This window comes from Macrosteles quadrilineatus, unplaced genomic scaffold (genome assembly GCF_028750875.1).
Source record: "Macrosteles quadrilineatus isolate MER2022 unplaced genomic scaffold, UCM_ALF_1.0 Scaffold_1__1_contigs__length_201487025, whole genome shotgun sequence".
NCBI classification, from domain to species: Eukaryota; Metazoa; Arthropoda; class Insecta; order Hemiptera; family Cicadellidae; genus Macrosteles; species Macrosteles quadrilineatus.
In genome coordinates, this window is record NW_026542594.1 from 144,824,228 (window position 1) to 144,850,253 (window position 26,026).

The window sequence follows — 26,026 nt, forward strand, 5'->3', positions numbered from 1 at the left end:
TAACGAGTACGTATCGTACGTTCAATATTTCAGGGTTACTGAATAGTATTAAACTCTTTTTGAACATTACTATATATAATACCATTTGTTATCAAAACATTATTGCAAAATATTTGTGAAACATTTTATATATACCTAAATAAACTAATGAGGAAAGATAAATGTATTATGTAAAGATATTTATGTACAGTATATTCAAACGAATTACCCTAGCAAGTTTTAAAAAGTAATTGAGTAATTGTTATAACTTACTGTTATAATACTGGGTAGTTGAGTGATTGTATTGCCCACATTCAAGCCTCAATGTTGCTGGTTCAATCCCAAGTGGTATGATAAGTACGTGATAAACTACCCCTAATCACATGTTACATCGATAAGAACTCAACCTTGACAACAAGTGTTTTTTTTTTAATAATCACCATGAGATAAGTTACTTGCTAAAGAGATTCTGCAAGAACAAGGTACTGTAGTATGAGTCGTGTTGCAACCATGACCGCCTTTAACTCCAGGCCGCAGCCTGGTAGAATTGGCAACGTCGCAAGTAGGGTTGTTTAGTGTCACATGTCCCATATTATACATGGCAGACAGGTGACATCAGCTCATTAATTCACACTTTATTGATTTAAATTTAAATTTATGAACATAAATTGTTAAAATATTGAAAATAACACATACAGAAATGAAAACCGAAACAATATGAATATGAATTGACAATTCTAAATATGTACATTTAAAGCGGAGTCAATATTTTCATAGTGCAATTTCAACAATTTCAATCAATTATTTAATATGGGGACGCCACTATGTGCGTATTTTAACCCAGATACTGCCACCGATGAATTTTGAGTCAGATTGGCGAGGTAAGTTTATGTGTAACGGGTACATTTTACCATTGATAAAACTACAAAACTACTCCCTTAGTAGATTTCCCATCCTTATGGAACAGCTGAAGCCAATTTTATTATTATAGTTCTGTCCGTTTTTCTGTAGAGGTCGTGTTTTGTTTACAATTTGTGTCCCATTATTACAGCCATTTAAAACCTCGTTTAGCCAAATAATACGATCTAATCATAAACAATAACTTGTCCCCTAGTTATATAACCAAACAGTAAATCACAAATCAAGAAATTAACCCAAAAATAATAGAAACAAAGTTTCGTCGACACTAGCACCTTTGTGTCACGTACATGAACTAGACACGAAAAACGTGCTTCAAAATTTACAATGGGATGAGAAGTCTACTTGTGTTGGTTAGTCTATGATTTTACATTTATCTTATACCGGGACAGATGAGAGCTGTCAGATGTCACTTCACTTGTTGTCATAGGCCTCCCTGAAACCAAGGCACATATTTTACCCACGTACAAACAGTGGTTGAAAATCCCTAAACTATACTAAATTTTCGCAAACAATTCTAAAAGAACATTACATTTTATCTTATGTTAGTTTTAACAGTTTGAATAGGAGAGGAGGGAAAAGAAAACTGTAAATAAGTGGTCAAGCAATGGAAAAAGTACATCAATCATCAATCCATATATCAACATAATTGAGCAGTTAAGGATTTTAAGATTAAAGATTTTCCCTTTGTCATTTGCAAATTGTAAATGGTAGCATTAAGGATATTTCTTGAGAGATAAATAATCAATCGCATTCTTGAACAACTCATGAAGGAAAAGCGGGTAAAAGGTAAGTATGTTTTATCTATGGTAAAACTAACAAGTGCCGCAGTGGATTGGCAAGCTTGCACAAACTCAGCAGTCTGAGCAGTCTGCACAGATTACAGAAGTCACTTGGACTTGAGTCACTGTTTTGGTTTTTTTTTTTACTGTTATGTCAAATAAACTGTCTTGTCTTGTCAGTCAGTCACTTGTTTTGTTTTTCAGCTCTGAGCTAAGCTAGTCAATCAATAACAGTTTATAACAAGCCAAACCATTTGATTTATAGGTTAGAGTATGTTTATTAGTAATAACTAAGATATTATTTAATATTTCGTTTTTATTTTTATTTCGAAACGGTACCATCTAATATTTGGCTTTCGGTTTAAATATAATATCAAATTTAATAGTTGATACAAAATGTGGATTTAAGACATACGAAGAGGGAAGACTTCCAGTTTGTACACTAACTGCTCCCAAAAGCATCAAACAAAATATCAATTGAAACTATCGATTCTATTAGTAAACCTTCATCATGCGATTTTTTCACCATCAGCAAGTTTGGTTGGTTAGGTTAGGTTATGATAGTTTAATTTTTATAATAGATATATTTAAAAATATCAATTATTAATCAATATCTTCGATAGTTTCAATCGATATTAGCATAGCCCAGTTAAGAAACTCTACCCGAAGAGATTGGTCAGGATAAGTTTAAACATTTAGTTAAGCCTAATATACAACTATAGTTCGGCCGCTTAGAAAACGACCTGCGCGCTAATGCTAAACCAATGCTAGAGGAGGTCGCTTTCTAAGCGGCCGAACTATAGTTGTAAGACAGTACATGGCCTTAAACATGTCTGTGACAAGTAAACTATGGTGAAAAACAAATAGGCCTAGCTCTAATAATTGTGAATAAACACAGATATAATATTTTTTTATTTGCGCATAACCTCGATTACATTGTTAATACTTAGAAACTAAGTTAGCCTAATTGTATTCGAAAACAATGTCATAAATACAATCATTAGGATTATCAAGCGTCAGAAATTGTTATATACTGCCACCCTTTAATATTAGTTTCAATTAAAACCGTTAAAGCTGCATTAACCCTGAATAACTTAACTCTTGTCATTTTTATGAACATTTTGCAACTTTTCAGATTTCATAAACCATCTATCACAACCGTCACAGTGCCCTTCCCCATTGGCCAAATAGCTCAGTACAGATTTGGTTACTGGACCTTACAAAAGATGACCTGTGTTGGCAAATACTCAGCCTCTACCTCCTCAGAGTGATGGCACCTGTTGTTGCTAGTTAACATCAAGAAACCTAATGTTGGTGGGTTTCAGATGGGAGATAGCAGCCCAGAGGTAGTGTCAGGAGAGGAGACGTTTATACCTTACAACCGACGATCAGACTGGGCGGATATACAGCCTGTGCCTCAGGATGATGGACCTGCCCCTGTTGTTGCTATTGCCTACTCTGAACAATGTAACTATATTATTTGTTATAATTAATGTTGAGTTTTGAATTTTCTTAATTTTTTTAGAAGTAGGTAGCCTACCTAAGTTAGTCTGTTTAGTCAGTTCTACAATGGATTGTTAGGAATTAATATTTTACAGCACATTAGACATCTATTATTCACAGTTATTCACTATGGGAAGTTTAGAAACTTAACCTCTGAAAACAATTATAGGCCATAACATTTGTTCTGGTTTCTCATAGTTAATATTTGACATCTCTGTTTAAATGATGATGACCAGGAGTAAAGAATAAAAGCCTGGTTTACACGGGTCGAGTACGGTGGGCGAGTCAGTGTGTTAGACCAGTGAGATCAGTGCCACTCGCTCTCTAACTTGCTTATTGTAGACATACAGGCGAGTCAAAATGGACAAGTTGGTAAAAAGAGGTCAGTTGAAATCGAGTCAAGTGGTTTAGTTGAAAACCGAGTTGCTCGGCCCAGTAACTACCCCCACCATCACGATTTTCCAGCAATAAATATGTTTTCTATTGAGTTTTGAGTTTACTTTAGTACTCAATGGTTCAGTTGAACGGTTGTTCGGTCCTGCCATAGATTAAGACGTATACTTAATCTATGGGCCTGCCCTGCGTTGCATTGTTTTGCTGTGTATGATATGTGTAGTTTTATTTAACGACCAATGAAGATTTATGATTTATGCTGTTATGTACGTAAGTTTTGAAAATCTTTGTACAGTCCAACTAAATCTACAGTTCTACTGGACCGATTTGATTAATTAATGGGTCATAATAAAAAGAAAGATCACTCTCCCTGTAGGGTACATTTGCAAATAGGCCTAATTGTGAAAGTTTGTTTTCGTTTGAATTCATGGTGAAAGTAAAAAAAACATGTTTTCCATAAGTAATACATTTAAAACGGAGGCTTTCACATGTTTTACTTAAAGGCAAATTTTGGCTGACTTTATTGAGTATTTTCAAGAAATGCTTAATAGTAATTTGTAGCAAATTTTATTCTCTTTCAGAATAAGTTATCACCTTCCACTTTGGTTGATTTCTTTACCTTTTGAAAGTTATTTGCAAAAAAAACCAAGCTAACTCTGAATTTAAGTGGCGATTGAGTTATTCTAATAATCTAATTCAGTGATTTAAGTTCTAAATTCAGCATTAGACTCTTGACGTGTCATTTAAATCTCAAACAACATTTAACATGAAAGCTACGGTATCTGTCTACAGAGGAATAAGTTACCCTACACCACAGAAAAGTAATAAATATTACTTCTCTGTGCCCACACTGTCCCTAGACAGAAATAGGGATGCGTGTGGACAGTCTAGTCAAGTAATAGGCGGGTTGAACAAATCAACAACTGAGCCTAGTAACTGGGCCAAACAACTCGCCTGACATACTCGACCCGTGTAAACCAGGCTAAAAGCACCAAAAATTAATGTACAAAATTATTGTGCATTATATTTTTAATACCCATGGCATGCATAAGTTTAAGTTAGTAAAACATCCAAAGTAAACATGAAAGAAACCTAAAACACACGATCTTGTATTGAGGAAATTAGATAGTAAACATTTCAGGTTGTAGTAAACCTTTACCAATGATTTATTATTAATTGTTGATTTTACTGAAGTTTTATTGTTTTTCTAGTCCGGGATGTATATGATTATTTCCGTGCAGTACTTAAGAAGAATGAGAAATCAGAAAGAGCATTGGAATTAACAGTTGATGCCTTAGAATTAAATCCAGCCAACTATACAGTATGGCAATACAGGTAATGTAGGCCAAACTTTAGGCACGTCGCACACTGGGTCCGCTCAGTTCAGTCGCTTCCACTAATTTTGAAAACCATGTATTCAAATGTAGAGCCGCACTCTGGATCCATTCCGTCGGTTCAGTTCATTTCGCTCTGTCCGTCTCAGCCACTTTTGGTTAGTAAGCGTTTTGGACAGAAGCGACGGAAGGACCAGAGGTGTAGAGGTGTGCGTATGTGTAGAGTACAGTAGTCAGTTCAATGTTGTGCAACTGAACTCGGGGGTCTGACACATGTTCACAGTAGTCCTATTGTGATTATTTATTGAAGATGAGTTTCGATTGAAGATGAGTTTCGATGAAGAACTTATTTCAATAGTACAGACGTATCCATTGTTGTACAACCTGTCAAACAAGGATTCAATATTACAATGAAAGAGGTGATCATCCTCTTCTGCAGCTACTGCTAATGCTATAACAGAAAAGAAATTTCTTCGTCATTACTGCTGGAACTCATAATCGAACTAACGGAAACCCGGCAAAAACAATTACTTGCGAACAATGACAGTGTCTGTCATCTACTGGCGTTTGGCACTCAAAAACGACTGATCTGAGCGAACTAAACTGAGCAGACCCAGTGTGTGACGTGCCTTATTCATTTGATCAGAATGGTAGTCAGTGTTTTTAATAGATTAGAACCACTAGTAATATCAAGGCACCTAGGCACTTCAGGTTTGAACAGTCCACTTTTTCCATCCGTTTTCAAAGTGTATGGAGTTGTCGTCCAACCATCTCTGCCATAAATTAGATTGGTATGTGTAAGTTAACTTGGAGACACCTAAGTCAAGTGTATTTTTTCTAATTGTGTAAATAGACTTTCAGGACTCTTAAGGTCTAATTCTGCTTTAAATTATGATTTCTAATTCAAATCATTTTTTGATCTTGCTTATTACAATTGAGGAAAGACCATCCGAACTACAACTTAGGATAACTACAACTCCTTAAGCTTGTGGGTTGAAAGTTGTTGGGAATTGTAACTTATCATGGGCATCCTTCTGACTTTTCTATAGGTGAGGGGGGGGGCAGGGATTGGGGTACAGAATAAAATCCAGCAAAAAAGGGTGGTCTTAGAAGTACTTGAGAAAAATTATTAAAATTTAGATCTAACACTAGCTGTTACCCACAGGCTTCATCCTGCTTGACTTCATAAGTAGTTAATAAAACAATTGATTGGTTAAGTTAAGCTGAAATAAAGAAATCAGAATACAGTATTACAAATAAATACTGAATTTTACAGTTTGATACACCTGATTTTAATCTATATAAATAAAATTAGAGTTTTGTCTGTACATTGCTCAGAATCATACATTTTTAGGTTATTTTTACGTTTTATACATTAAAGAAGCCGAAACAAGTCTCATCTAAATTTCTGTCTGTCTGTCTGTCTGTCTGTCTGTCTGTCTGACACACTCAAGATGGCATTTTACGCAATCTTCTCCAGGAAAACGAGAGTACCTATCAAGACCCAAGTCATTTTAATGTATTCACTGGATTGGCGAGAGTGTCTTTAGCCATTAAAGTATGGTCTCACTACTTTGTAATTAAAATTACGGCCGTTCAAAAATGCAGTTTTGTGCGATTTTTGTCAAGTTTTCTTCCAATTTGTATCACATAATCATCTATGAAACAACGAACAGCTGTTCGGATCAAGATTATTTTTTCTAGCTGTCACTGAAATGTTTACAAATGTTGTTTACAAACACCACAACCATTTCCGATCACGTTTTGAAGGCAAATCCCATCCAAGTGAGATTAAAAACGTTTTTATTACATAAAGGATTTAATTAATCGCAAGTGGAATAATATAGTGTAACCGTAAATTAAATAACTAGGCATCATCCAGGTCAGGAACCAGAAATATGTGTATAAAATTGTTTTGGAGTTTTGATAACCAGAAAGAAGACATTGAATCAAGTTTGAATCAGTGTTGTATACGGCTGGGAAACTTAAATTTACTAATGACCGTCGCCAATAGCTTAGAAACAATGTTCCACTCATTGACGGCTCTTCAATGGCGGTTGTGTAAAGTGTAAAGCAAAAAATTACAAGTGCAGTGGGTGATTGTAACAGAGGTTTACGGATGATGCTGAACTCGATTTTCCAATGTGTCACTTTCTGTTCCTACCATTGACTATATAAAGTCAATAGTTCCTACTCACCGTGTGTAGCAATCGCTGGACCATACAGCCAATAGGCCCATAGCCCTTCTCTTGGGTACGTGTGGTACGTATGCTTACCCAATTATTTATAACAACCCTTTCGACAACGATCCTTGATACCGGTACTTTTCCATAGAATACACGGCCTACCTAGGTACTTAAGAAATAAAATTATAAACGTCCAAAAGCCCAACGTTGTGTGATTTTTGTCACATTACCTTATAATGTTAATATATATACCAGCAACCATTGTTTAGAGAATACGTAATCTATTAAATAACAGAAAGTTATGTTGTATAAGGTTTTTTTTTTTAACTGACACCGATAAGTTTACATTAAGAGTTGTGTACAAATAAAGCAATTAATGGGAAATAACTTTGATTGCCGATAACTTTTTACGAGAAAATCTAAAACCAAGAGATCAATAACCTTGATTAACGCATATAATTGGTCGGCTGTACTACAGTTCTTAACTGTAAACGTTGGTTTTTGGTACGGTACTGGTTCTTTTCCTTTTAACCTTTAGTAGCAGCAAGAATCATTTTTACGTACCAACACATCACAGTAATTTACAAATAAGTTATCGTTGGTGTTGTACCTTATTTATTATAGGCGTAGGCCTATTCAATTTAATTGATGTCTTAACTGTATAATTTTTGCTTTTTCTGTCTGGATTCCAAAATGTTATGCTAAGAAAACTATAACGCATTTTAGTAAAACATTTATTCAGCAAACCATCATGAATTGTTCAAACACTTTGAACGTTGTTTGTGTATCAATAGTTCGTGGCCTATTTTGGTAATTTTTATTACAATTACCAATCTAAATCGTCTATAGTAGGCCTACTGTACTTCATTTCATATAGCAAACCGATTCAGATAGCATTTCGACAGAATTTCGAGTCATCTCCGGTCCAAGCAAATATAAATTGTTATGATCAAATTTTATGGCATTAACAAAGATTTCAAGTACTAATTTTATATGTACCTTTTTATGCTTAAAGCGTAGCAGATTCCCTAATTAAGTTCGGTATTTTTGTGTGTATGTATGATGGTAACGCATTAATGTCCTTGTTTCTCAATGTTTCACGGAAAGGACAAGAGCGCCTTGATAATGAAAATGTCAACCCGAATAAAGTGTTAAATTAAGAGGTTGAGGTAGTACCTTAAATACTTTTAACCATTATGTTATAGTCCTTTAAATTCTGAACAAAATTGTACAAATCCCATTTTCGTACATTTACTCTCACCGCTTACACATGATAAAGGTTGTTGACAAACTTATGGGAGAAAGTATGTGTCAGAATGCTGATACCGTTTATTTAGTTTAATCATTGGATATAACATATGGACCAACAAGATCCGGGTGACATTTAATTGCGAAGCATTAGTTTTGGCTTGAAACTGTCAGATACTGTATTTGCGAAGGAATAGTTTTGTCAGCATATCTGAAAGTATGCAAACCAACTGCTGTGCTTTATATAAGAAGGTTTTAACTGACTATGATAAGATCCCCGTGCGTAGAACGGGCACACGGCTAGTAGGGTAATAAATTGAAAGAATAACATAATACAAATAAGTAGCCTACAGCTGAGGTATTTTTAACAGTAGGTATATGGAAAGTTCCGTTTAGAAAGCAATTACAACCTTAAAGGGCAATTTATGAAATAATGGATAGTTTTGCTCGGTTTATAGTCATGACAAACATTTTAAGTATATGGTTTATGTGGGTGAGTGACTTGTAGTTTTCTCAAAAGATGGATTTTATTGATATTAATAATATTGATCTAAAACATAACAGTTAAATGATTCACATTATGCCAGTGGCCACAATGGTAGAAGGAAAATAAATAGGTGTGCTATTCCTGTCATTTTCTGACGTCACCCAGATTGCAAACAAAAAATCAGCTGATTGTCATATAAGTATATATTTGTTTTGATTTGATTGTTATTGTTTTTATAATTTTTCTAAATGGTAAAACGGTGTTTGCAATCTAAGTGACAACAGCATTTGACGGGAATAGCACACCTATGTATTTTCCTTCGACCATGAGTGGCCACAATAGTAAGAATTCATATATTAAATACTTCCGCTGCAGCAAACCTGCAGACTAAGCAAATTTCCATTTGCCTGAATTGATTTTAAATTAAATCTATTTAAATAACATTAAGTTTAACGAGTACCTAGGTTTGCTGCTCCAGGGAGACTAATACTTAATACTTAAATACTTTTCAATGAAATGGTGACCATACAAAGTAGGTATTTTACGCCAAGTATGAATGGAGATGAGTGGCGCGATCTTTTAGTTTTGTTAGTGACTAAGGCCGACATATTCCTTAGACACAGCTGTTAATTAAATAGCCTATACAGCTAATGGCAAATAAGGGACCTACAGTTTATAGTGGAATCTGAACCACATTTTTGCCTTTTGGTATATACAAATTGGTCTAATTATCAGGAAAGTACTGCGGATAGTCGTAGTTCTCACCCGTGTGGGCAAAATGTGTTTTTAGTAAAATATTAGTAGCTTAATATAAAATAAATAAATTTGCCAAGTTTGATCAAAATATTTCCTTAAACATGCAAACTACAACATTTTACAATATTCTCCACAAGAATAACATCGGAATTTTAAATTTGAAATTTTTTAAATTTTCTCTGTAAACCAATAACTGTACAAAAACACTTTGGTATACTAAATTATTTATTTTTTGAGATCTTTAAGTTGGTTTAGAGAGAAATTGGGAAATTTTGTGTTTTGAGGGTCAAAAATGAGAAAAACCAATTTTCACCCCATAAAAACCCCTGTAACACCCTGTTCTCATGGTCCAATCATGCTGGTTCGCAAACTCATTCAAGTTTATCCTACCTTACACCTTCAAACCAAATTTCATCAAAATCGGACCAAAATTACTCAAGTTATCGCGTTCACGGACGTTTATATATATATATATATATATATACATATATAAAAATTTGAATGAATAGTGCTTTTGGCCTCTAGGGACATCAAAATAAAAAAGTATATGGGTCCCAGCTCCAGGTCTCACCGTGCCACACGGTAATACAGTAGCTACTTCACTATCAGGAAATTCGCTAAAACAAAGCAACAACATATAAATTGACTAAGCAAATTTTGGTTTTAAAAAGTGTGAACACAAACATTTTAGACCAATCATATTCTTTAAATAAATCTCCATAAAGAAATTGATAGATCTAAAATGTTTGTTTTTACACTTTTCAAAACCTACAATTTAGCCTACTTTGTCAATTTATATGTTGTTGCTTTGTTTTTAAAATTTGAATTCTTACTACTGTGGCCACTGGCATAATGAGAATCGTTTTATGTTTTACTCCACAATCTGAAAAATCGGTTGTGTTGGGCAGAACTCCTAAACAAAATTCACTAATTTTTTCAGATTTTTAAACAGAATAACCTGGTTTTTGCGGTCTTAATTCCTAGTCCCCAAGTATACCTTATACTAGGGGTCTGCGGGTCCAGGAACTCCATATTTTCGGGCCTGGTTAGAACAACAGTGGCACGAAAGATCCGCACGAGCAGAAAATGACTGTTGGGCCAAAGTCGAGCCGAACCGAGTGCTAATTTCTGCGACTGCATAGAGCGTTTAAATGAATATGCACAATCGAAAATTAGCGGTTTTACCTTGATTGTGTAAGACAATAATTTACCGTGACCGCAGAAGCTGTCCAAGATTTTGTTAATGTCAGAAGATGCTAATGATTTTGCAGTGAATATGTAAGATGTTCTCAATTTTGCCATGACCACAGGAGATGTTTACAATTTCACTGTGATTACGAAAGATGTTATCAAGTTTGCGGTGACTGAAGAAGATGTTCTTAATTTTACCGTGAACACGTAAGATGTTTAAGGTTTTGCTGAGGTTGTGGATTATGTTCATGATTTCACTGTGACCACGGAATATGTTCTCAATTTTGCCGTGACCACGGAAGACGTTAATGATTTCACCGTCACAACTGAAGATGTTATCTATTTTTCCGTAACTGCTGAAGATGGGTTGTTTCACAGTCTGTATATTCACCCTGGTAGGGTCTTAAATGGGGGACTCGAGCCCTCTTTTGCCCATATTGATGGACGCCCATGTAACTTATTACTTTTATTTTGAATACCTAGTAATAAATATTTATATTTTCTTAGTTATAGCTAAAAAATAATTTAATGGTTTTCAAGGGTTGTTTGGATTTTTTAGTCTAGGTATTCTGTTACAAACCTTGAATTTTGATTCAGCCTAACACCCAAAATATAAGTATAGACACCTCTTTAAAGCCTGTTTAAACAAAGTTGACTGAATTCAAACATACACCTTAAACACAAACATTTCTTGAATACATGGCTAATGATAGAGATAATAGGATTAGTGAGTATAATAAATGCAAAGATTAGTGGAATGCGCTTTACGTTCAATCAGGTGGATCGGAGCAACTGAATAGGAAGTCCTTAAGTCATGACTTGATTTATTCCAATTCTGCAGTATACTATGATGAAGCTGGAAATATCTTCTATATTTACATATAGGTAAGTATTCAGGTAGGCCTACTGATACAGTATTGTGTCCAGTATTCTATACAGTACTGATACAGTAATCTGGGGTGTGTTTTAGGCGTGAAATATTGAAAGAGCTGAATAAAGATTTAAACAACGAACTGGATTATGTGAAGACTATAATAAGAGAGCATCCTAAAAACTACCAAGTGTGGTAAGTATGCTTTGTAAGTTAACCTATTTTTTATGACCATTCAAAGTACATTATAAACTTTTAGATAGTTTATACACAACAGAGTAGATAAAAGAATATAAAAATCTTAATACTATTAATTTCGTACAGGTTGTAAAATGCAATAAGAATATTTGACTGTAATAGTTTTTCATAACTTTTAATAAAAATATATTTAAGCTATAAAATGTGGACAAAATATTTAGGGCTAGGGGTAAAACGAGTTAAATACAAGAGGAAATTAAACAATCAGCAGTATTTGTATATTGACTAGAAGTGATTACAGTAGGCCTAAAGTATCTGACTTATTTTTAATAAGATTCCTTTTCTTACCCTAATCAATTATAATTATCATTTCAATAAATTGACCAATTCTGATTTATTTTTTGAGATGTTTTTGGCTCTATTACAGGGCCATTATCCAGATTATTGCATTCAAAATCTATGTAAACAACAATGATAATGATAATGATTAATGCGATCCCCCCACTGAATGATTAAGCTACTCCCACTGAAGAGCTAACACTAACTTTTACGTGCGTAGTGAATTAAATAATTAATACTTATAACTGTGGGAAACTAAACATAAACTAAACTATTACGTACCTCGTGTTTGATTTGAAGTCCATGACATATGTTCTGCATTCTCAAGTGGTTAACAGAAACATTTTATTCAAATTGGACTCGTCAACATGTTATTTCAAATAAAAATATTTACATTGTGACACGCAAAATAAATTAGCCTAACGAATAAAACATTTAAACATGAAGGCGGGTTAGACGGACAGCCCGGTTGAGTGTTGTTTTAATGTTTAAATGTTTTATTTGTTAATTTATTTTGCATGTTACAATTTTTGTATTTGAAATTAAATGTTAACGAGTCCAATTTGGAGAAAATGTTTCTGCTAACCACTTGAGAATGTAATTTTTGGCAAAATTTGTTGTGGACTTCAAACACTATATTTGAACTGCAAGACGAGGTACAAAATAGTTTAGTCTATACTATGCAGTTCAGGGGCTACAAAATGGAAATTAACTTAAAGTCTTGTTTTTATTCATTCCTCAATCTTAGGATTTTAAACATTACAGCAGCTGTAATATATTTAAAATAGACAGCAAAATTTAATAAGTTCAGACTAACAGATATGATATAATAAGATACGAGCTGTTGGCCCGTCCTACGTACGGGAATTAAGTAGGCCTAGTCAACTAAAACTGAAGTCATGTCAATATTTCCAGCAAAGTTTAAGCTGTTAAACATGTATTGTAAACAAAAAGCTCGCAAGATGAATTAAAACATGTAAACATTGTTATTTTCCTATTCTTTCCTCAAAAAGTCGAACAGAGAAATAATTTGCATAACATTTTCTTTGAAGATTCGGGGCAGAGCCTCAATTTGTATACATCAGTGGTTATAGAATCGTTCTCATTTCCTATAATCAATGGCAAAATCACAGAATAATAAACTAACCTGATAGTTCATTAGAATATTTTTATATTCAACCAGCTGTTAGTTGAAACAAATTATATTGCACTAAAAATACTTACAATTTCAAAGACTGATTTAAAAAAATTTAGAACATCTACCATTTTACCATGTAGAGTATATTTAAATAGTCTGTCATCCTCTTAGCAATTAAATAAACGTATCAATGACTATAGCATTACACATAGTATAAATAAGTCAACCCTGTGCATGTCATTATTATCCAAATGCTGAATTTGTGTCACACACGCTTAATGTTTAAAGCTGTTACGGCAAATGGTATTATACCAAAAGCTAGTGTAAAATGTTAATGTCGGCTGCTAGACTTTTTAAAATTTTAAACTTATTTTATAAAAAACTGAAACCCTAAACTAAAATTATGTCTTCGACATTCCCTAGTTATTAAAATTATCTTTCTTTCAACACAAAAATCATGAGAATCCGTCAAGTGGTTGATTCAGAATCGTGAAATAAAAAAACCGTGTTACGTTTTAATATAATAGATAACAACTTCCCAATACAGATATGGTTTTTGAAGCTTAGATTTTGTCTCTAAATGGAAGAACCAAGACCCAATTTAAATCTTAAAACATTATTGTAATTCATAATTTTCTAGGCATCATCGGCGGGTGATAATTGAGTGGATTGGTAGGCCTGGTGATGAGTTGGATGTGACGGCTGAGTTTCTACAGGAGGATGCTAAGAATTACCACGCCTGGCAACACCGACAGTGGGTCATCATGACCTTCAAGTAATAACACATTCACTCAGTCTTCTGCTTGAATTTAAACTAAAAAGAGTTTTCAATGTTTTATGTATGGAGCATCGTGACATATTTTAATATGTTTCTAGTACTTCTATAATATGGTTCTAGTACAGAATTGGTTTGCTTGAGCTTTTGATTGAGCATTGTGGAAATCAACAAACTAGGAAATAACAATAGGACCTGACGACCTCAGAAATATACTACAAAACTGCTGCTTTTAACTGGACAAAAAAGTCAAGCCTATCATTATTTGTTTCCTATGAATCTCATCAGTTTAAAGCCTCTTGGAGAGAGTTTTTTACTAAAAGATTTTTGTTTATTTCTTGGTAGGCCAATCTAACTTAATTGTAAACAGATCTCATATCATAATTTAAGGTTTATGTATATTTAAAACCTATCATCTTTATACTGCAAGAGCAGATATCATTGTTTGTTCAACTATGCATATTATTTCAGATTCTTTGTTGCTTATATCAGAGCAACAAACTGCTGACATAAAACTGAGCAGGGATAAAAGAGATTTTATTCTTATACTTATACTAAAAATCATTACAGAATATGTGGTGTTGGAAAAATTGTGTGGTGAAAATGTTTTATCAATAGTATCTAGAAATTATATCAAACACAAATGTTACAGAATATGACATGGTACTCCCTTTGTTTGAACATTCCATTCCAGCCACCCAAAGTGATTAGACCATTCAACCCTATATTAATTTTGAAAAGAACAAAAATGTACACACATATGACCAATGAATAATGCAATGTTAAGGTTATGCATTCTTGACAGAAATGTTTTTGGTTTGTTATTTTCATTTTTAATTCTATTATTTGTTCTATTCATTTATTTTTTGGAAAACAAACTGTTAAGAATTATTTATTTTACAGATTATTCGATAATGAAATGGACTATGTAAACCAACTTATAGAAGAAGACATTCGAAACAATTCTGCCTGGAACCAACGATATTTTGTGATCAACCATGCTTACAATTTCAACCCTGATCTTATTTCCTCAGAAATAACTTATACTATGAACAAAATTAAAATTGTACCCAAAAATGAGAGCCCTTGGAACTATCTAAAAGGGTAAGTAACTATTTAAACGGAAATAACTATCTCTAGTTTTTAATTTGTCGTGCTCAATGTTTTGAAGTTAACACATTATATTAAAACCACATGTGACTTTAAAATCGAAACTAATTCATCATGGAAATTTGTGTAGCCCTACAGCATTGTTTAAGTAGACCAAAATATATTTTTCCCAAACAATTTTTGTTGAGACTAGTTAATGTTGGCTCTAAATTTCCTAATCTCCCTGTCACTAGTTATTAACATTGAATCCTTAATTGGTGCTTAATTATTGTTTTCTCTCTAGCAATCTATTTTATGTTTCATCCAGCTTGTTCATCAATATTGACATAAGGGTCATGATGATATCACAAATTTTAATACTTCAGTGAACATAATAGACAATGATTACATATGTTGTTGTGTTAGTCATGAAATAATGTCTGAACTTCTGTTAAGCTATGTTTCCATTCCTACAAGTCGCAGGCACAAGTCGCGGCACATGTCGCTCGTAGTTTGTCACGCCGTTTCCATTCCAGGCACAAGTCCCTCGGCTACAACTGGCAGACAAGGTAGTTGCTCTCTTATTGTGATGTCGTGAGGTTCGGTGGCTGATTTGGATTATATTGTGTTCTACAAATCGCCATGGATGACACAACATTCATTTCATTAAACAGTATTAATAGCCTCTGCTTTTTATTTATGGCTGGTGCATACAATGAACTTTGAAGAATAAGAAGAAAACTACCTAGAGGGTGGATAAGAAGTTTTTTGGCTAAAAGACTATTGGAAGGCACATTTAATTAATCGATAAGAGATTTGCGCATACAAAGTGGCTTCGAAAACTTTCTCCAACGAACTCAACGAAATTTGAGGTTTGATTGCCTGTCATTTATGAGCATGCGGTAGTTTGGAGGACTTGCGTATGCGCGAGTTGGAGGCACATTTGCCCGGCTGTTTCCATTCCAACTGGGCACATGTGCCGCGACTCAGCCACATGTTTGGTTGCGCAGTCGGCCGCGACTTGTGCCAGGCTGTTTCCATTCCTACAAATTCGGAGATTTGTGCCGGGCGGGCACATGTGCCTGGCACAAATTTGTAGGAATGGAAACCTAGCTTGATGTGCCATCATTCATTGGGATAATCCAGCACCATCTCCACAACATTTAGGTTTTTAAAAATATACACTTAAATGAAATGTTACTGTACCTCACAACACACAGTTAGCCCAGGCAAATTAGACATATGCTCCCCAAAAAATCGTCTAAAGCTGGAAAGTGTTTTAATACCTTTTGGGGGTCCCAAATAAGACTCCTGTGAGTTTGCGACGGATTCTGACGTCTGCTTAAGTTTTGGGAGTCGAAAAACTATGAAAATTCTGCACTTTTTTCAGTTTTTCGCTTATAACTCCTAAATAACGAGTTCTAAGGAAAATGTTGTTAAAAGGTGTCTTTTAGTGCATTAAATTTCGCGTGGATTGATGTTAAATACGTCAAAATCGGCCGAGCCGTTTAGCCGCTGTAGCTTTTCAAAGTTGGGATATTTTCAATAACATGGCCAAAAGGTTGATTATTTGACCAGTTTTCGGCTTACAACTCCTAAACGACGCATGCTATACAAAAAGGCACCTGTAGTTAGTTTGGAAAACACAAAATTCGGCGTAGAATTATGATTATGAATTACTAGATAGTGGTTAATCCATGGTATCATCCAGAGGTGTATCCAAGAATGTGTGAAGGGAAGGGTAGCAATACCCCCTATGTAATTTTAAATCTAATATTGTTATCTGGGGTTAAAAAATTCTAGGATTCGTCCTAAGCTCCCATTTATACGATCCCATCTCTGGACACTCCAAAATGGTGTTAAGCGATTCTAATATATAATTAGATATTACAACGAGAAAGATTTTATTAAATATAGCAAAAATTTTATTTTTAGCTCAATAAACGAAATATGATAATGGGACAGATGTACATAGTTTTACTATATATTTAGCCTATTTAAAAAAAAAACGATTGGGAGTTTTCGTAGATTTTACCATATAACTTTTCTGCTTCTCATCATTGGAATCTTAAGAATAAGGATTCATTCTTTGCTCTTATCGGTCTTGCCACAAATCGTGACATTCGGTACCATCTTTTTAGTCAGATATCGAATTGAGATAATCGTGCCCCTTGCAAGTCTTTCAGCCAGTAGCGCATTATATCCCTGCATTTCAACAGGAGCGAGATAATGTAAACCTTTTTTAACATGTACACGATAGTCGAGATAGGTAGACGGAGTTGAGAAGTTCTTGTCGAACCGGTGGATTAACCGTAGTGATGGGAGTTAACCCATTGGTGTTAATTTTCCATACCTATCTCTCTGAATTAAGTACACTTTTAAATGAGCTCTAAAGGATAGGTGGATGAGCAGCCCCTTTTGTTAGAATCAAAGTCAAAATTAGTTGAAAATGTCTTCTAGAAGAGACCAACCCTCACTTGATTTGGATTTTCTGCTCCCAACCATGTATAGGGCCAACCTGCTTCGGCAACTTCGCCAAGCGTTGTAACCCGTCAGAACACAGTGAGATCTACATTGATTGGAGTAAACAGCATGAGTAGTTTTAGGCTACATGAATAGTTAGATTTTAGACTCTTCTACATCACGCTTTCTTCATCAAACTGCGCTAGTGGGTACGGAGCTATTTTTAATCCAAAGTATGATTAAAAAATGAGGCTTGGATTTAATGTGGAATATTACGTGCTGACTGAGGGGGCAGATTCTTCTTTAATATTTGCTGTTGCCATCACAGCTCGCAATTAAGGTCACCACTTCCTTTTATTCTGCACAGTTTATGGTCATTATAGTCTTGCCTATTTACGATTTTCTTGCAAGCTGTGCCTTTTCATTATGCTTTATACATATCTTGCGTTGATGCTATCATATGGGATAACTGCTGAACTGATTGACATGAGCGAACTATTTTCAGTAAATGGGTCGTGACACTGAAACCATTTGATGAATTTCCTTTTGATCCCACCGTATCCGTGGAGTTTATATTGTCAACTTGCTGATAATATGTTGAAGAGGTGATCCCACAATATCCCTTAATTTGATGGGTAGCATTCACTGCGATGGGCCTGCCAGCGAACCATCGGGCTAGATCCCCATCATTGATTCCACTATCTCGGAAAAGCTCTCCACAGTAAGATGAATCATAAATCATAAATCTTTATTGGTCATTAAATAACAGATGTTACAATAGACCTCGTTAATAAAAAAAAGGTGTCAAAAAGGGCCATAGATTCTAGATAGTATAACATGGAATCTTCACTAAATATAAAATACCCCCGCCGCAGCAAACCTGCCGACTAAGCGAATTTCCATTTGTCTGAATTGATTTTCAATTAAATATATTTTAATAACATTAGGTTTAACGAGTACCTAGGTTTGCTGCTAGAAGGAAACTAATAAAGTGTGTTTTTGAGTAAAATATTGATAGCTTAGTCAAAATAAATAAATTTGCCAAGTTTGATCAAAATGTATCCATAAACAAGCAAACTACAACATTTGACAATATTCTCCATAAGAATAACATGGGAATTTTAAATTTACAATTTTTTTAATTTTCTCCGTTACTAATAATTGAACAAAAATACTTTTATATACTAAATTATTTTTTTTTTAAGCTCTTTAAAAAGGTCTAAAGAGAAATCAGGAAATTTTGTGTTTTGAGGGTCAAAAGTGAGAAAAACCAATTTTTACCCCATAAAACCCCCCGTAAAGCCCCGTTCCCATGGTCCGATCGTGCTGGTTCGCAAACTCATTCAAGTTTATCCCGCTTTACACCTTTAAACCAAATTTCATCAAAATCGGACAAAAATTACTCAAGTTATCGCGTTCACGGACGTATATATATATATATATATATATATATATATATACAAGTCTATATATATATATATATATATACATATATAAAAATTTGAACGAATGGTGTTTTTGGCCTCTGGGGACATCAAAATGAAAAAGTAAATTGGTCCCGGGTCTAGGTCTTACCGTGCCACCTTCGGTAATAGCTACTTCCCTATAGGGAAATTCGCTAAAGGACAACAAGAAAATAAATAGTTAAAAAATCATTTGAAAAAAAAAAAACAGAATTATATACTGAAACAAAAAGTGAGGTGCTCATACAAAGTGATTGAAAGATTAGGTAACAGTTGACTAGGGACTAAGTAACAACTAGATAACAATTTTACCATAACAATTATATTCTGCAAAAATTCATCCAAACTGTAAAAAGGGTGGTCAGCAAGCCAAACCATCAAATTTTGTTTTAGCCGAGTACAAGGAATGTCAGGTATTTCACTTGCAAAACAATTTACCATTTTTAGATGTTGCTCTCATGAGCATACTTGTTTATAGGCCATGCTGCAGGATCCATGACGTCACACTAGTGGATAGATTCACTGCCATATCCCCTATGTTTTTGGTAATTAGGCTGGTTGTTTGCCAGATTTCAATGGTAAGATTTTAAACTTCGGAAACTGGCTGGGTAGCTGAGTGGTTATAGTGCTCGCCTAGTAATCAAAAGGTCGCCGGTTCGATCCTGAGAAAAGTCAGTAGCTTTTTGACGGTTTGAAACTGGACCCAGCTGTTCCTGATCATTGGGCTTTAAATAAATGATCCTGACTAATGAAACCGCTGATCTTAGTCAGTAACAAAGCTACACAGGTCATCACACACCATTCTACACTCATCCTTCACTCATATTTGGGTTAAAATACGCACCTAGGTGGCGTCCCCATCTCAATGATTGATTGATAATTGATAATTGACAAGCATCTGATTTAGTGTTAACAATCAATAGCGGTTAAATGGTGAAGCCGATCTTAATGAATTGGAAAACATTCTACGCAGACGTTTATGTTCTTCAAACTAACTACAGGAACATTTTTTTAAAGCATGCGTTAGAAGATGTAAGCCAAAAACTGAAAGATGAATACAGTGATCTATATAAGATCTATATAATGGGTGGTTGGGATATGAATCCTAGAATTTTCGGAACCTCAGACAAAAATATTAGACTTAAAATTACAAAGGGTGTCTTACTCTCCTCACACCTTATTAGATAAACCTCTGGATGACCATCATGGAATAAACCACTATCTAATTATTCATAATCCATTTAAGGAAAGGATCTATGTTGTTACCAATTTTAGTAAAATTTCCCAATTTTAACTTTAATACTTTTAGCGAATTTCCCATATAGGGAATAAGCTATTACCGTAGTACTCATGGTAAGACCTGGACGCGGGACTGATTTACTTTTTTGTTTTGAGGTCCCTAGAGGCCAAAAACACCATCCGTTCAAATTCATATATATATATATATATTTATATATATATTTATATATATATTTATATATATATTTATATATATATTTATATATATATTTATATATATATTTATATATATATATATGTGTCCGTTAGCACGATAACTTGAGCAAAACTGATCCAATTTTGATGAAATTTGGTATAAACGTGTAAACCTATATTCATTCGAACGAGTTCGCGAACCAGCATGATCGGACCATGGGATCGGGTGTTTATGGGGGGTTTTATGGGGTAAAAATAGGTTTTTCCCATTTTTGACCCTATAAATACAACATTTCACAATTTCTTTCCAAACCATTTTGTAGAGCTTAAAAAAACAAATAATTTAGTATATTAAAGCATTATTGTGCGCCTAATGGTTACGGAGAAAATTCCAAAAAATTGTAAATTTTAAATTCCCATGTTATTCTTATGGAGAATAAGTCAACTGTTGTAATTTGCTTGTTTATGAACATATTTTGATAGAATTTGTAAAATACTTTCATTTCTTACTAAACTATTAACATTTTACAACAAAAATCACCTTTTTACCTTCCCTGTTGCAGCAAACCTAAGTACTCGTTTAACTAATTGTATTTAAATAGGGAATAAATGTGATATTTTTAAGGATGCGTTTTAGTGTAAATCCAAACAGGAAAAAGGAAATTCGCTTAGTCTGCAGGTTTGCTGCGGCGGGGGTATTTTTTCTATGAAATGGTGACCATACAAAGTAGGTAACAATCAATTGCCGTTATTGATTAATAAAAAAAACATCATACACAGAATTTTGTGTTTTCCAAACTAACTACAGGTGCATTTTTGTATAGCATGCGTCGTTTAGGAGTTGTAAGCCGAAAACTGGTCAAATAATCAACCTTTTGGCCTTGTTATTGAAAATATCCCAACTTTGAAAAGCTACAGCGGCTAAACGGCTCGGCCAATTTTGACGTATTTAACATAAATCGACGCGGAATTTAATTCACTAAAAGACATCTTTGAACAACATTTCCCTTAGGATTCGTTATTTAGGAGTTATAAGCGAAAAACTGAAAAAAGTGCAAAATTTTCATAGTTTTTTGACTCCCAAAACTTAAGCAGACGTCAGAATCCGTCGCAAACTCACAGGAGTCTTATTTGGGACCCCCAAAAGGTATTAAAACACTTTCCAGCTTTAGACGATTTTTTGGGGTGCACACCCTATATTTGATCTAATTTGCCTGGACTAAGTGTGATTTTAAGAAAAAATAAATGGGACTGTTTCTATTTACTTTTGTGTAATTTGGTAATAAAAAGGGTTATTTATCATCTTGCAAATAGACCTAACCAAAACTATGTGTGAATTAATCTATACTATGTACCTGTTGCTCGAATTTGAGCAATTACAGGCAGGTATTAAAGGCGTTATTTTAAAACGAATTAAAGTCATAATTTCTGATGACTTTAAAAGATTCAACTCAAATATTATGGAAATACTCAAGATGTACATAACAGATCGATATATCCTTACTCATAGCCTCATTAGGTTGTCCATAATAACGATACTAAATTTAAAAAAAAAAAATTTTTTCTATTTCTTCTCCTTGGTAGTGTTCTATGACTTTCCTATATTTCCATAGTTTGCAAATCGTCTCTTTCAATGATTATTAAGAAATGCAGCACAGTGTTAATTCAGTTTTTTTTTAGTATCAAATTATCCAAGCTCTCGCTTTTTCCATTGTAATATTTACGCCAACCCAATTTCAATAGTAAATATTTCATTTCAACCAAGTCAGTACCTAAATGTTTGTAGCAAACTGTTAAATTAGCAAACTTATTGACTGTTTACAATTAACATATGTACTTCTTTTCACTTTTAATTTCTGACAACAGCTGGAATTTTTATAACAATGTTTGTTTCCCATGTTAATGTTATGGAGAAATACAAAACTTTAAAGGGCCTTAGTCTGTAATTATTTCCCTAAAAAGAAAGTTTCCTGCACAACTTCACGTTACGCTCTTACCAATGACACCAAAAACATGTCAATCGTTCAGTAGTTTCGGAAGAGTAATTGTCACAAAAAACCTGCTTGCGTATTAAATAAGTATAGATTCTTGTAAACATGTACTTTAAACAAAGAGATAATTTCTATTGATCTGATTTTAAGCTTTGTTAGTTAACTTTCTTTTCTAATACAGTTCATACAATTTTAACTTTGAGCATGACGGTTAAGACTGTTTTCATTGATGTTGCATATCCTCTGGTGACATTGAGAGGTGCAACTTGAGAAGCTGGGATTTCCAGTAATCCAGAATGGGGCCAGTCTAAACCATTATCGGAAGCCCACTGTACATATTTTCATATCAAATTGATTTTGTTATTAAATTTCAATATTTTGCATTTCAACAGATTTTTGTTACAGTATGGAAAATGTAAATATTGGCATCCAAGTTGTAACAGTGTGGTTTATCTACATAATGTTTTGTGTAGGCTCCTGCTTCACTTGGAGGCAGGTATTTGTGAGCCAAAAGTACTGGACTTCTGTCACAGCCTGTACAAGGAAGGTTGCAGGTCACCGCATTTGTTGGCATATCTGGTGGATGCAGCTATAGAACGACTGGAGCATGGGGATCCCAACGCATCTCAACTCAAGGAAAATGCCAAAAAGGTTATGATTTTAAACGTTTTAAAATCTAATATCAATTGTATTGTAAACTAAATATAAGAGTCAATTAGCCAGTTTGGTACAGACTAATTTATTGGATAGTAAAAATGTGTAATGTCCAGAAGTTCCATGAACAATGAATGCTATGATGCAAAAACTAGTTTACTGATAATGATAGCATTATAGTGATAGAAAAGCACTGGGACCTACAAGATGTAATGTGCCTACACTTCTAGGCTCCAAAGTTTAGCATCCTCGGTTCCTTTCCAAAATTTGTTAGCCAATGAGGTTCTTTGTGAGGTATAATTCCTAGTTGGTATGGACCAAGTCAAATATAGCTGTTAGCGGTATGGGGATGTACACAAGGAAGGACCTTACTCCTACCACCGTCGCATTTGTTTTTTGTAGGTACAGTCATCTTAACTACAATCTTAATTGCCGTTAGATAAGTTTAATACCACTAGTGTCTATTAGTGAGTATTTATGCAATGACATTATTATTGTTTTTTGTTAGTGGTGTGGCTCAGTGTCATTCAGAGTTTTCCCCCATCTCTCCCACACCTAAATTACATGATATATACCTGCCAAAGCACGTAACACCTCTTAACAACTGCATCACACGCTGCCAGTAGGGAGCCGGTGTTTTCTCTTCCTTATGACAGAATGTGCAGTCTTCTGATAGTTTATTTTTTCTAATGAGTCTCTTAGTCTACACTCTACAGTGACCCAGTATATGAATAGGCCCAGTCTCAATTCTGGGAGTATTCTTGTTGAGCTTGGTCAGGACATCACTTCTCTTCTGGTTATAGTTCCCAATTACTTTTCTGGCCTGCCTAACCTCTAAAATGATAGGCAACTCCTTGATTTTTCAATGGTTTCGATGGTAATTTCCTTAACCTCTCTTGGAGGTAATTAAAAATACCGGACTATCATACACTTTTTATCATACAATTTTTATGTGAAGGTACAGGGTGTTTTTTTAAAACTTGCTTCTCTATCTATAAAATACCTTCAATAGATAGAAATATGCAATTTGCCGGGATCATCCATTGACGTAGAGGCCACAATTGTTGTGAATTCAAAATTAAGCTCTCATTCACCCCCTTTCTCCCCCTACTCTTAACTTAAAATTTTTAGATTGCAAGGTACCTCTTGTGACATATAAAATGAAAGAGCAAAGAAAAAATAAAAAGAATGGCACAAACTAGAGGTCTCTACGTCAATCCTATCAAAAGTAATGGCAGTTCAACATTTTAATTTTTCTCCCTCTTTTTTGAGAAAAACACGTTTTTTTTTAAACGGCTATAGCTCGAAAACGGTAAGAGCTAGTAAAGATTTGAATGAATTTTCATGGTCATGAATCTAATTTTCTACAAATTAAATTCTTGTTAATCGCTTTTTCCTAAAATCGCATTCCTTCGCCTTCAAAAAACACCCTACTTCTAAAATTTGTAAAATATCTCAGATTTTGACGTGTTTTTATTCAACAAGCATGCCAGCTAGTCACACCTTTGAAAAATGCTTATTGAAAAAGAATAGTTTTAACAATAAACAAGTTATGTTATACATTCCTTTCTCTTGTGCCATATAAACCAATCAATATAAATTCCCAAGTACTATCAGTGCTCAGACATACAACACACCCCTATAACAAGACCCCTCAGTTACTTTGAACCTTATGAAAATTGAACTATTGTAAAGCCGGGTTTTCCAAGGCACGGAAGAGGAGTGCGGAGAGCGGAAAAGATATTAACATGGTGTTCCACTCCGTTTCTAGGAAAACAGTAAAATTAAATTGCCTAAGGCAAGTGGAGTCCGCTCTCAGCATTACACGTTCCGCACTCCACTTCTGCGCCTAGGAAAACCCGGCTTAAAGGCCCCCACATGACACTTGTAGTAGAATGCTACAATGTCCAATACTTATGGATACAATGAATGTTGCGTTGTTTACTGGCGCTGAGCAATCTCTAAACAAGACAGAATAGTTTATTTAATGAACTACAGTATTTGTGTAGTAACATACTCTGTATTTATTTGGTTCTGTTGGATCCCCATATTGAGCTAGGTTGTTTGCTTGGAATGTTTAACTTGAAGTGTATCCAACTTAAACTTAAACTTAAATTTAATTATTTTTACAGTTGCTGAATGAACTAGCAGATCAACATGACAAAATCAGAGCTCAGTACTGGAAGTACATAGAGACAACATTAGAAAGTGTGGCAGTGGCTTGACTAATAAATCAATTATAACAAATTCTTATTTTTTACCATGAAATCCATAAGTAATCAACCCATTGACTATTGTAGCTTTTCACGGAATTTTGTGGTGAGGTAGCTGTACTGACAATCCACTGGCTCTCACTTGTGAGTGCTAGTATTGCACGTCCTAATAGTGGTACTCGACTGAGAGTAGATGCTATGATGCATATTATTATTACCTAATAGAAATTATACTGAATTGGTTCATAATAAGCATTTACTACCAAAACTGAGTATTCAAGTTAGTTTTTCTGCCATCTTGCAATAATTGCCATAATTTTAGGTCCTTGTTTCACTGATCTTTTGAGTATTTCATCAGTGATATTGACAAAGAATCAGCTCTTGTTCTTTTGCCCACTATGCTAATACAATTCAAAGTCACAATCATTACTCCTCTTTCATTATCCTTTTTAATATTCTGAAATTCTTGTGTAGGCTACTTTAACAACATTTTGCCCTGCTTCTTTAAAATTCTTAAATTTAAAAATTACCTTCTAACTAATTATGAAATACACAATTTCCCTTCATGATGGTTAATTCTTATAAAACAGAAGCATTATAAACACATTTACTGTTTTTCCT

The 26,026-nt window shown here is 34.2% G+C and overlaps 1 protein-coding gene across 2 annotated transcripts; it reads left to right on the plus strand.

The window, feature by feature from the left end:
• The first annotated feature begins 1,860 nt into the window (after positions 1 to 1,860).
• LOC128986407 (protein farnesyltransferase/geranylgeranyltransferase type-1 subunit alpha) lies at positions 1,861 to 25,439 on the plus strand. Of its 2 annotated transcripts, none has more exons than XM_054406777.1 (8): positions 1,861 to 1,944; positions 3,005 to 3,146; positions 4,787 to 4,910; positions 11,748 to 11,843; positions 13,964 to 14,098; positions 15,002 to 15,202; positions 23,012 to 23,189; positions 25,325 to 25,439. In XM_054406777.1, the coding sequence occupies exons 2-8, from the start codon at positions 3,005 to 3,007 to the stop codon at positions 25,415 to 25,417; spliced, it is 969 nt and encodes a 322-aa protein (XP_054262752.1). In that variant the 5' UTR covers positions 1,861 to 1,944; the 3' UTR covers positions 25,418 to 25,439. The 2 variants fall into 2 exon arrangements, with proteins under 2 accessions (XP_054262752.1, XP_054262745.1); XM_054406770.1 differs by lacking the exon at positions 1,861 to 1,944 and adding an exon at positions 2,055 to 2,219.
• The last annotated feature ends 587 nt before the right edge of the window (positions 25,440 to 26,026 follow it).

Excerpts from the sequence above, each read along its gene's own strand:
- LOC128986407 (XM_054406777.1), top strand. The coding sequence starts at position 3,005 with ATGGGAGATAGCAGCCCAGAGGTAGTGTCAGGAGAGGAGACGTTTATA. Across the intron at positions 11,844-13,963 it reads CCTAAAAACTACCAAGTGTG|GCATCATCGGCGGGTGATAA; the intron begins GTAAGTATGCTT and ends ATAATTTTCTAG. Across the intron at positions 14,099-15,001 it reads TGGGTCATCATGACCTTCAA|ATTATTCGATAATGAAATGG; the intron begins GTAATAACACAT and ends TTTATTTTACAG.